Source organism: Maylandia zebra, linkage group LG3, assembly GCF_041146795.1.
Source record: "Maylandia zebra isolate NMK-2024a linkage group LG3, Mzebra_GT3a, whole genome shotgun sequence".
In the NCBI taxonomy this organism is placed as follows: Eukaryota; Metazoa; Chordata; class Actinopteri; order Cichliformes; family Cichlidae; genus Maylandia; species Maylandia zebra.
In genome coordinates this window covers 30,404,240-30,416,682 of record NC_135169.1, presented here as the reverse complement: position 1 = coordinate 30,416,682, position 12,443 = coordinate 30,404,240, and the positions used below count along the sequence as shown (strand labels likewise).

Genomic DNA, 12,443 nt, shown 5'->3' with positions numbered 1-12,443 from the left:
TGTCCTTCTGTTTCCTCATTAGAGCCCATAACTACACTCTAAAAACTATTGTTTAAGCTCAACAAAAAAAATTAACGCAACAGTTTCCATTACTCTTTTTGAGTTATGATAACTTATGTTGAAATTAGATTGAACCAACAAACTATATTGAGTTACGGGAATTAAATTATCCTCCATAATCAAAGGTGATTTTAATTACCATTTACGTAATATTTGGTAGCTTAAAAACATATTTTTAAGTTGTTTACTCATAAAAATTATGTTCCTCCAATTACTTTTTCCACATTATTTGAAATGATTTTTAAGTGTTATGTAATTAATTACAGCAATTACAAAAACAATTTTTTAAAGTTCATTATTTAAAATATTAAGTTGCTGATTTTCATCATTATTGTCATCATTTTAGCTTTCTCTTATTTTTTTTATTGTAATAGCTTTTAAGAAAGGAATTCATTCAACATTTTTTTAATCAAATAACTTTTTTTATTTTTTAACAGTAGGCATTTCAACACTTTGTATTTAAAAAGTGAAAATAAACCAGAAATTTAGATTTATACCATCACAGCCAAGTTATAGAATATGCCTTTATGTATTTAACACCACAGAAACAAATGTGTTCAATTGGTAAAAAATCTACTTAGAAAACATTTTGTTGCAGTAATACTTCCATGCAAGTGTTCAGTAAATGTTAACTTTCAATGCCTACCAAACTTTACAAGATCTTGCATCTTTCTATTACACAATGCAGCAAACACCTTTAAGATCAATGTTACACATACAGGATTCAAAACAGTTAACAATTTTTGAAACAGAGTCAACATCTTTAACATAATGATGGTTCCATCAAGGTCAAGGAACAGCTTCTGAACAACTTCAAAAGTATATTTCAGATCCTTGCATTAGCTTAGATTGAGAGCATATATTATGCCCATGAGCAAAACACAGCACCTTGGGAAATTCTGGCCCTCCATGATTTTTGTTTCCTCCACCACAATGGTTGCAGTCTTATGGTTAGATCCAGGGGTGTACCGGTTACTGATGATGGCAGTTTTCATCACCTGCCTTAAGTTCTTCGGTGTCCTTGTAAAGCAAATTTTAAAAAATAGGTTAGTGAATTATAGATTAGACTTTTATACTTACTGAATCTTAATGAATTCAGATGATCAATGGAACACACACACACACACACACACACACACACACACACACACACACACACACTGTTGAATTACTTGCACCAAACTCCATGAAAAGGTCCTCGTCCTTCTCTCCAAGGAATGTGATAAGGCAGCAGATGGCTACTTCTCTGCGTGTTTCAATTGTATTGTACTATTTAAGAAAAAATAAAGTATGCGTATAAACTACATGGGTGACTGCCAACAAAGTGCATTTTAAAGCTACCCAAAGTCTAAATAGTTGTCCTACCTCAAGAAGCATGTCCTTGATCTGCCTGATTCTCACTCCTTTAGCTCCTCCCCTTGATAAAATGACATCCATCAGTTTTGGGGTGCAATGGTCAAGTGTAGCCATTCAAGGCTTACAGTGGTTATTCTCTTGAACTCCTCCTTTATCTGTAGACCACACAAACAGAAGAATTAAACCTTGCAGACTATTAGCTATACTGCATTAATGAATGCTGTATTACATTATTTAAAGAGGATAGACGTGATCTAAGGCTACCCCAAGTTTTGAGGGAACCAAAACAATCGTGGTGAAGACAAGGGAGACTTCCCCACCATAACCGTGGTGTAATCTCTAATGTTTTAGCAACCCTGTTTCTGCAGAGGTTTCGAATTTACACATTGTTCACTCCCAGCCCATTTTGTAAAAAATTAGATCAGATTAGATTAGATTAGATTAGATAGAACTTTATTAATCCCTCGGGTGGGTTCCTCTGGGAAATTCGATATATTTTTTTTTTTTTTTTTTTTTTTTTTTTTGTGTCCCAACTTAACAAAGCACTAATGACCCTAGATTATCACACTATACTAACTGCTTACATAAAGTCTTGATGTTAAGTAGATTCACATAGCCTATGCCAGAATAATGCTATTGGAATGACATTAACAATATTTCACACAACCTGATTTTTCAAAAAGAAACAAAGATAGCTGCAGCTCTTAAGATCAAGAACAATACTTACTTTAAGCTGTATCACAATAGTAACCAAAATCATTTACAATGTAATATTACATATAGGTCATGCAAATTTTATAAAGACATAAAATAGGTGAGCCAGGGGGGAAAAAGAAGCCTCTAGGTCATCCTCTGACAAAACTATTCACAGCTTAAAGGCTTCTAATTTTGGTAAAAAGAAAAACAAAATCAGCCTAAGATCGAAATTAGATTGCACTGTGTAGCAAAACTTTAACCACGCTTTTCCTAGCCACAGTTGCACTCTCTAGCTGAAGACTTTTGTCAAATGAAACTTTATAAGTCTTATCCTCTGCTGTGCTAAAGTTTAGAATGGCTAGCATTAGCCACATGTAGTGCAAAGTATTTCCTTATCTGTATGAGCATCACATCATACACAAATCCACTACAGGTGACTAGCACAAATGCTTTGCTTTGGTAGAACTGTTATTTGTAAATGAAATGTTACTTACCTTGAAATGTCTTTTACAAAAGCTTGCACCATGCAACCCGCCTGCTGTTGCTCCGGCTTTACCGGTAGGCCCGCTTCTTGGCCCGCGCCTCCCTCGGTCATCTGGCTCACTCCTCGCCATGCCGGCGGCGGCGTTCTCCTCTGGTACGCCTGGTGTCTGCTCCCTTCCTGCGTGACTCTCCGGGTCCGTCGCTTGCTGTTTCCGTTCCGGGTCCTCGGTCATCGGCTCTCCTACAGCCACGGATCCGCAGATTTGGTGCTACAAACTCTAACCTACGCCCACTCACCCGCATATCAACCCCGATGACAGCTACAGATCTCACCTTATCTATGGCTTTGATCAACACTCGATCCCTCTCCAATAAGACGTTTCTGCTCAAGGATTTTTTCTCTTCTTACGACCTGGATTTTATGTTCCTGACGGAGACCTGGTTACGCGCTGGTGAGACTGTGGCTTTCTCTGAGCTTCTTCCTCCAGGCTGTTGTTTTTTAAACACTCCCAGGTCCTCTGGCAAAGGCGGAGGCCTCGCCTGTGTTTTTAAATCTGTTTATGACTGCCATCAGATTTCTTTTTCCTCTTTTTCCAGCTTTGAACTACAGCTTTTTAAACTAAACTCATCCACTCCGTTACTGATTGCAGTGGTATATCGTCCTCCCAAATTTAACAAGGACTTTATCAGTGAGTTTGGGGAATTTCTTTCAGGGCTTTCAGTAGATTTTGATCATTTTCTTATTGTTGGTGACCTGAATATTCATGTGTGCTGTCCATCTAAACCTCTGGTTAGAGACTTTGTTTCCCTGCTGGACTCCTTCAACCTTACTCAGTGTGTGTCTGGCTCCACACATGAGAAGGGTCACACTTTGGACCTTGTCATGTCTCACGGCTTGGGTATCCACATCTCTGAAATTTGTGAGTGCGTGTATCTCCGATCATTTTCCTGTTCTATTTTCTGCCACTGCACATTGTTCTGATGCTGCAGTTAAACCTCCCTCACGCTGTCACCAGATCATCAATACCCATGTACCATCTCAGTTTTCTGCTACTTTTAGCAACTCTGAGCTCTCCACGGTGGACTGGATTGATTCCTTGTGTGCAGAAGATTTAACTGCTCTTTTTAACTCAACATGTACTTCTATTTTGGACCTCATCGCTCCCTTAAAAACACTCCGTCCCAAAGCTCACGCTGAACCCTGGATTACAGACTCTGTTCGTGCTCTCAGGCGCACCTGTAGGTGTGCTGAGAGAAAATGGAAAAAGGACAAGCTGCACATTTCTTTTAATATCCTCAGAGACTCTCTTTCAACCTATCAGAAAGCCGTAAAAGAGGCCAAGTCCTCCTACATATCAAACCTGGTTAGCAGTAGTGTCCATAAACCTCAGACTCTGTTTCGTGTTTTAAATTCCATTGTTAATCCTTGCATATCCACCAGCCTCACACCTTCTGCCACCCTCTGTAATGACTTTCTAAAGTTCTTTGTAAACAAGATTTCCTCCCTGCAGTCTGTCATTCCATCTCCACCTTCCAATCCCTGTGTTTTTTCTTTGTGCCATTCTGCCTTTAATCAGTTCGAACCAATCTCTCTCTCTCAGCTGCATGAAATAGTCTGCAAGGTTAAGACTACCAACTGTTCCACCGATGCTATCCCCTCTCGGCTTCTGAAGCAGGTTCTGGACTCAGTCGGACCTTTCCTTCTGGTCCTGATCAATGCCTGCCTCAGTTCTGGTTGCTTTCCAACACCTTTCAAGCACGCTGTTGTTCAACCTCTCCTTAAAAACCCTAATCTAGATCCATCCCTACTCTCTAACTATAGGCCCATTTCCAACCTCCCTTTTCTGTCCAAAGTACTGGAACGAGCCGCCCTCACGCAGCTCCAGCTATTTCTTGACAACAACAATCTCTATGAGAAGTTCCAGTCTGGTTTTAGAGCTCGGCATAGCACAGAAACCGCCCTACTGAGAGTTTTTAATGATTTGCTTTTAACTGTTGACTCTGGTTGTGCTGCTGTCTTAGTAACCTTGGACCTGACAGCAGCCTTTGACACTGTAGATCACAACATACTGCTAGCCCGCCTTCAACATTGTGTCGGTTTAAAGGGCACTGTCTTAAAGTTTTTCCAGTCCTATTTGAATAATAGGAGTTTTTCTGTTCACCTTGGTGAACTGTCATCTCCCAGAGCTCCTTTAACCTGTGGCATACCTCAGGGGTCCATACTAGGCCCCCTGTTGTTTATTCTGTACTTGCTCCCTCTGGGCGATGTGCTCCGTAAACATAATGTGTCCTTCCACATCTTTGCCGATGATATTCAGATCTACCTCCCTCTGAGGTTGAACTGCAATGTTTCTTTGCAGCCGCTACTCTCCTGCTTGTCTGACATTAAGACTTGGATGACTCTTAACTTCTTACACCTTAATGAAAGCAAAACTGAAGTCATTGTGTTTGGGCTTCCTAAAGATCCCAACTTCTCTCTTGACTTTTTGGGACCCCTAACCTCCGATTGCACTTCTTCCATTAAGAGTCTTGGAGTTATTTTTGACAATGCTTTTAAACTTGATAAACAAATCAGCTCTGTAGTTAAGGGATCTTTTTATCATTTACGGATTTTAGCCAAAGTCAAGTCTTACCTTTGCAGGAACGATCTAGAAAGAGTGGTCCATGCTTTTATTACTTCACGGCTGGACTACTGTAATTCCCTCTATGCTGGCCTAGATCGTTCCTGTCTACATCGCCTTCAACTGGTGCAGAACGCTGCCGCTCGCCTGTTGACCGGTTCAAAAAAAAGAGACCACATCACTCCGGTTCTCTGCTCTCTCCACTGGCTCCCAGTTGCTTTTAGGATTGATTTTAAAATCTTACTGCTGGCTTTTAAGGTTTTAAATGGCACTGCACCTTCTTACCTGTCAGAACTCCTTAGTACTTATCGCCCCAGGAGATCTTTGAGGTCAGCCGATCTGATGCTTTTAGATGTTCCCAGGTATAAATTAAAGACAAAGGGAGAGAGGGCGTTTGCTGTGGCTGCACCCAGACTGTGGAACAGTTTACCTCCTCACGTCAGATTCTCCAAAAGCCTAGAAACTTTTAAAACTGCTCTTAAAACTCACCTCTTTTCATTGGCTTTTAGAAAGGTTTAATTTATTTGTTTATTTATTTTTATTTGATCAGCGAGGTGTTTTACGAAATTGTGTTCTATTGTATTTTTATCTGTATTTACTGTACAGCACTTTGGTCAGCCTTGGTTGTTTTTAAATGTGCTCTATAAATAAACTTGACTTGACTTGACTTGACTTGTGTGAATTTGCCCGGGCTAGTTAAGTCGGTAGGGGAGGGAATTTGAAATCAGAAGTTACAGTGGAAAAAGAATAAGTTATCTATTCAATTTCTTTAAGTAATTACAACTTGAATTTTATTTTGAACCCACTAACATTGGGATTTAATTTCAAATTACATATAAAATTAATTTAATGTAATTACCAACATTATTATTTCAACACAACCCAAAAAAATAAAGTTTGCAACTTAGAAGGTCTATCTTAATCAATAAATTAGAATTTTTATGTTGCAGCCATGGATTTAATCAAGTGGTGATAAAAGGCCTGATGAATTACTTTTTAGAGTGTAAACAGCCTGTCATAAAAATAAATTCTACCTGGATTTCCTCAAATGAATCATGTAAAGTTCTGCTGGAGTGCAGCACAACTGGTGATGTCAGCTACAAGTGGACTGTAGGAAAACAAACACTAACTGGTCCCAGGCAACAATACATCATTAGGCAGGATGGAGAGACCAATGTCACCTGCACAGTTTCCAATCATGTCAGTGAGAAGTCTGCATTTCAAACTGTGAAGTGCAGCAAAGATCATTCACTCAGAAAAGAAACAGGTATGTGGAGAGTGAGGTTGTGAATACAATATAACTGTTTTGTTTTAATAATTTATTAAAATCATTAAATATTTTTTTTTAATTTTTGTTTGTGATTTCAGAGTGCAGCTCTTCTTCTCTTGTGATGTTCATTGCTGGGCTGTTTACTGGAATATTGATCACTCTACTGTTGCTCTTTCTGCTTTACTGCATAAAGCGTAAGATTTTTTGTTGCTACTATTAAAAATGGTCTCTTAATCTCCTAATCCCATAATACTTTTTTCTTACTTTTTTTTTCAGGTCTATGTCACAAAAGGTCAGTGTCATGGTCTTGGGTCTGGGGACGAAATTTTTTCTGTTTTTTTCATACTCTTTGATTTGTGTTTTTTCATGTTTTCGTTTTCTGTATTTCTACCTCCCTTAGTTATTTTTAGTATTTTGTGATTTCTAGTCTTTAGATTTTGTTACTGTGCCTCTCTTGTTTTCTATGTGTCACATCGACCCAGTTATGTTCTTATGTCTGTTCACGTCTCAGGCTTTGTCTCATGTTTCCTGTTTTATTTTGATTGTTCCTCAGTAGGAACAGAAAAAGTGTAAACTTCATCCTACTCCTTTTCGAGCACACACATCGTGTAGACATAGAGATATTGATTAAACCTGTTGGTTTTAAAGTTTTTTTCTTCTTTTCTCTTGTTGTTTCAGTTATATTTGCATGCTCGAAATAAAAAATTCTGTTGTTTTTCCCGTAGTTTATTCAGTTTTGCTTCCTACCCATTTCTTTGTTTCTGATTAGTATGAGCTCTGTTCCCTCCTGTTTCCAAGCCCCCCATTATTCTTGTGTATTTAGTCCCTTTTTTTTTCTTTCTGCTTACCTCTCTCATGTTTCCCAAGTCCCAGGTTTTACCAGGTCTCAAGTTCCTCATTCTCAGTTCCAGGTTTCGTGTTTCAGGTTTCTGTGTAGTTTTTCTATGCCTCTTGTGTTTTTATGTTTAACCTTCCACAGTAAGAATGTAACAGAATTCAACTTTATTGTCATTGCACATCACAAGTACAAGCCAACGAAATGCAGTTTGCATCCATCCAGAAAGTGCTTTAGCAATAATATAGATATATAGATATATCTACATATCTATACGGTATATTATATAGATATATATTATTATAAGTATGAGTGTACAAAATGGGTCTATTATGGGTATGTTGCAATGTACACAGTATGAGGGTATGTTATGAATATGCTATAACTATAAGTGTGTACAGGCTGTGAACAGGATATAAATATGAAAACTACACTGAAATATGAAATATAAAGCTATACAGAAATATGAGCTATGCAAGTTATAAACGGTTGTAAACAGTTGTAGAATTATAATTATTTTATTGTACAGAATGATTGTCTATACAGCATTTACAGTAGTGGTGGTTCAGTCCATGTTATTTTTGTGTGTATTAGGGTATAGTCAAAGGAGCTTGCAAAGAAAAGCGTCTGGACTTCTTTAAGTTGCTTGAAGACGTTTCACCTCTCATCCGAGAAGCTTCTTCAGTTCTAAGGTCAAATGGTGGAGAGTCCCACATATAAACCTAGTGGGAGTAACAGAGGGACAAAAGGACCCCCTGATGAGCCTCTAATCGCCTGAGCCAAGGTGTGAAACTGGGTGTGGGTCCCAATCAGCCAGAGTTTCGGGTGTGTTCATTCTGAAACCTGGCCCCACCTTATCATGCGAATTCCTGAGGTCAGATGGCCCAGGATGTGAGTGGGCGTTAAGGCGTCTGGGAAGGGATCTCAAAACTGGATTATAGATGGCAGAGAGTTGGTGTCGTAAACCCCCGCCTCTGTTCAAAGATGGTCGCTCACAGTGGACATAGATGGCTTCTTTCACTCCTCTTTCAAACCATCTGTCCTCTCTGTCCAAAATGTGAACATTGGCATCCTCGAAAGAGTGTCCTTTATCCTTAAGATGCAGATGGACTGCTGAGTCTTGTCCTGTGGAGGTGGCTCTTCTGTGTTGTGCCATGCGCTTGTGAAGTGGCTGTTTGGTCTCTCCAATGTAGAGGTCTGGGCATTCCTCGCTGCACTGTACAGCATACACCACATTGTTAAGTCTGTGTTTTGGCGTTTTGTCTTTCGGGTGAACCAGTTTTTGTCTGAGCGTGTTGCTGGGTCTGAAATGCACCGGGATGTCATGCTTGGAGAAAACCCTCCTGAGTTTTTCTGATACACCGGCTACATAGGGGATGACAATGTTGTTGCGTCTGTCTTTCTTATCCTCCCTCGCTGGTGTCTGATCTTCTTTTCTGTGCCTCTTTGCTGACTTTAAGAACGCCCATTTAGGATAGCTGCACGTTTTGAGTGCTTCCTTTACATGTGTGTGTTCCTTCTTTTTTTCCTTCAGGCTTAGAGGGAACATGTTCTGCCCGGTGGTGTAGGGTCCTAATTACTCCAAGTTTGTGTTCCAGAGGGTGATGGGAGTCAAAGAGGAGGTACTGGTCCGTGTGTGTGGGCTTCCGGTAAACTTCGATGTTGAGGTTGCCGTTCTCTTCAATGTGCACAGCGCAGTCCAGGAAAGGCAAACAGTTGTCCTTTGTGTCTTCCCTGGTGAACTTGATGTTTTTATCCACAGCGTTAATGTGCGCAGTGAAGGATTCCACTTCTTGTGTCTTGATTTTGACCCAGGTGTCGTCCACATATCTGTACCAGTGGCTGGGTACTCTTCCTTTGAAAGAGCCAAGAGCCTTCCTTTCCACTTCCTCCATGTAAAGGTTGGCTACAATAGGTGACACGGGGGAGCCCATGGCACAGCCATGTTTTTGTCTGTAAAAGCCTTCGTTGTACTTGAAATATGTAGTGGTGAGGCAGAGGTCTAACAGTGTGCAGATCTGATCGGGTGTGAAGTTGGTCCTGTCTTTCAAGGAGCTGTCTTCTTGTAGTCATTTTCTGACAGTCTCCACGGCCTCCGTGGTGGGTATGCAAGTGAAGAGAGAGACTACATCAAAGGACACCATGGTTTCATCTGGATCCAGGGTAAGTTTCTGGACCTTGTCGGTGAAGTCGGTGGAGTTCTTGATGTGGTGTGGGGTGTTCCCCATGAGAGGAGCAAGGATGGTAGCAAGGTGTTTAGCAATGTTGTAAGTGGCTGAGTTTATGCTACTGACTATGGGTCTGAGTGGGACAGCTTCCTTGTGGATTTTAGGAAGTCCGTAAATGCAGGGTATGGCATCCCCTGGGTAAAGGCGGTGATATGTAAGGCGGTCAATAATTTTGTCCTTTTCAAAGTCTTGAAGGCAAGCTATAACTTTCTTTTTGTAGCTGCTTGTGGGGTCTCGCTTTAAGGCTTCGTAGGTATTGTTGTCACTGAGGAGAGTAGTGATCTTTGTGTGGTAATCTGTAGTGTTTAGGACCACGGTGCATCTTCCCTTATCAGCTGGTAAAACAGTGATGTTGTGGTCTTTGCTCAGGGAAGCGACGGCCTTCTTTTCCTGTATTGTGAGGTTGGATGGAGGGACTTTGGCACTGGAGAGCGTGGCTGAGACTTTCATCCTGATTTGCTCTGCTTCTGTCTGTGATCATTTATTAATTTTATTTATTTTATCCACCATTTGACCTTAGAACTGAAGAAGCTTCTCGGATGAGAGGTGAAACGTCTTCAAGTAACTTAAAGAAGTCCAGACGCTTTTCTTTGCAAGCTCCTTTGACTACGATGACCTGGATGAGTGAGAACCTTCACAGACGTATTAGGGTGTAGTTTTCCATTTGTTTGTTTTTGTCCATTGTGTGTGTGTGTAGGTGGTTGTGGGTGTGTGTATGTTCAGTCCATGAGTTTAATGTGGGTCAGATGTCAGAAGGCAGAGTTCAGGAGTCTGACAGCTGTGGGGAAGAAGCTGTTCCGGTACCTGGTGGTCTTAGTCTGGAGGCTCCTGTAGTGCCTCCCAGAGGGCAGGAGGGTGAAGAGTCCATGTGCTGGGTGACTGGGGTCTTTGATGATTTTCCCAGCCCTTTTCAGACACCGCTTCCTATAGTTGTCATTTATGGCAGGAAGTGGTGCTCCGGCGATGCGCTGGGCAGTTTTCACGACCCTCTGCAACGCCTTCCGGTCCGAGGCAGAGCAGTTCCCGTACCAGACTGTTATACAGTTGGTCAGGATGCTCTCGATGGTGCAGCGATAGAAGTTCACCAGGATGTCTGAGGACAGGTGGTTCTTCCTCAGAGTCCTCAAGAAGAAGAGGCGCTGGTGAGCCTTCTTGACCAGCTTGGAGCAGTTGGTCGTCCAGGTGAGATCCTCGGAGATGTGGACTCCCAGGAACTTGAAGCTGCTCACACGCTCCACAGCCGTCCCTTTAATGTGGATGGGTGGATGTGGGTCAGCATTCCTCCTGTAGTCCACTATAAGCTCCTTGGTCTTCTCAGTGTTGAGCAGCAGGTTGTTTGTTTCACACCACTCAGCCAGACGATCCACCTCCTCCCTTTAGGCGGCCTCATCGTTGTCATTGATGAGGCCAATCACCGTGGTGTCATTTGCAAACTTAATGATGGTGTTGGAACCATCGGCAGGTCTGCAGTCATGGGTGGAGAGGGAGTAGAGGGAAGGGCTCATCACACAGCCTTGTGGTACACCGGTGTTCATTGTGATTGTAGATGAGCAGTGGTTATCCAGCCGGACATGTTGGGGGCGGTTGGTCAGGAAGTCCAGTAACCATTTGCAGATGAGGGAACTGATGCCCAGGTCTGTCAGTGTCCTGATGAGTTGTGAGGCGAGGATTGTATTGAACGCTGAACTGAAACAGTTTAGGTTTCCATTAGTTTATCGCATTCTCCCATCAGCTTTTCTTTGCTTTCTCTCAACATTCCTCTCCATCTCTGTTGTCTGCATTTGGGTTCACACTCTCTCCAATCCACGCCATCTGCCACAGCAGATGTGACAGTTGTTGAAACTCATCAACAGCAGTAATATAATAAATACTTTTGTTCTACTAATAATGAAATATTTTACTTATTTCAGGCTCACACAGTCTGAAACAATCAACCAGGAAGAAAATCAACAACATGTGTACTCGGCTCTTTCCCACGGTCAGGTCTAACACTGTTTACGTGCTCTGATTGGTCACATTAAACTCTTAAAGAATGATTAAACGTTAGATCATTTAATGTTGTTAACTGTTATTAACTTGCAGGTGATCGTTGTATTTATGAGACAGTTAGAGGATCTGAAGATGCTGGACCAGGTAAAGTATGACAATGATGAGTCATGAAAGTAATAAATGAAAACTCTGAGATTTCATGCAATTCAGTAGTGACATTCTTAAACTATTCTCGCTGTATTTCAGCTGGATCACAAATACAGTGTATCAAATCAGACTAGACGAGCTGCAACATTTAAGATGTCCAAGAACATGTTCTGAAATTTTTTTTTTCAGGATTGTAAATGCCTATATTATGTTTGGCAAGTCATTTATGAATAAGAAATGTATTATCTGATCTCTGCTTTTGTCTAAGTTGGAAATGTTTAATAAACCTGTCTGATGAGATTCCAGTCTTTGTTTTAGTTCTCAGTGCACGCTTCTACACAAATGCTGATGGTGAGAAACTGATTTGGGTTTTTTTTCTACTGTGGTGTGCATTATTTCCACCACCCCCTCTCTACCCGGATTGAAGATTAACTGTGCTGTTAATATTTATGGACATTTACATAATTTCATAATTTTTTTTTTGCAAACAACATTCCTTCCTCTAGTCCTACCGATTAGGACTAGACTAGTAAGACTAGAGGAAGGAATGTTGTTTGCAAAAAGTTTTGTGTGAAGAACTCAAAGTGCACTACCACTGATCACATTGCACCTTATATTGCATGTGCTCCTTTATTACATATATAACTTGTACATATCTGTGTAGATACTTACGTTGTTACATACATTCCCTGTGTAGATACCTCTCAAACTTTAAGTCTTTTTTTTCTCTTATTCTAAAGGAATTTTAATGTAAAAAT

The 12,443-nt window shown here is 40.8% G+C and overlaps 1 protein-coding gene and 1 long non-coding RNA gene across 2 annotated transcripts; one reads left to right on the top strand and one right to left on the bottom strand.

Annotated features, from left to right (window-relative positions):
• Positions 1-495: 495 nt before the first annotated feature.
• Positions 496-1,626, bottom strand: LOC106675857 (uncharacterized). The gene is made up of 3 exons (XR_001342109.4): positions 1,426-1,626; positions 1,233-1,329; positions 496-1,080 (listed from the first exon to the last, which is right to left on the bottom strand). It is a non-coding gene; the product is annotated as an uncharacterized LOC106675857 (long non-coding RNA).
• A 4,574-nt stretch (positions 1,627-6,200) lies between these two features.
• On the top strand, positions 6,201-12,180 carry LOC143416716 (uncharacterized). Its single transcript, XM_076882200.1, has 6 exons — positions 6,201-6,483; positions 6,585-6,680; positions 6,763-6,778; positions 11,460-11,527; positions 11,632-11,682; positions 11,785-12,180. The coding sequence occupies exons 1-6, from the start codon at positions 6,201-6,203 to the stop codon at positions 11,817-11,819; spliced, it is 549 nt and encodes a 182-aa protein (XP_076738315.1). The 3' UTR covers positions 11,820-12,180.
• Positions 12,181-12,443: the final 263 nt, after the last annotated feature.

Excerpts from the sequence above, each read along its gene's own strand:
- LOC143416716 (XM_076882200.1), top strand. The coding sequence starts at position 6,201 with ATGAATTACTTTTTAGAGTGTAAACAGCCTGTCATAAAAATAAATTCT. Across the intron at positions 11,528-11,631 it reads GTACTCGGCTCTTTCCCACG|GTGATCGTTGTATTTATGAG; the intron begins GTCAGGTCTAAC and ends ATTAACTTGCAG. Across the intron at positions 11,683-11,784 it reads ATCTGAAGATGCTGGACCAG|CTGGATCACAAATACAGTGT; the intron begins GTAAAGTATGAC and ends GCTGTATTTCAG.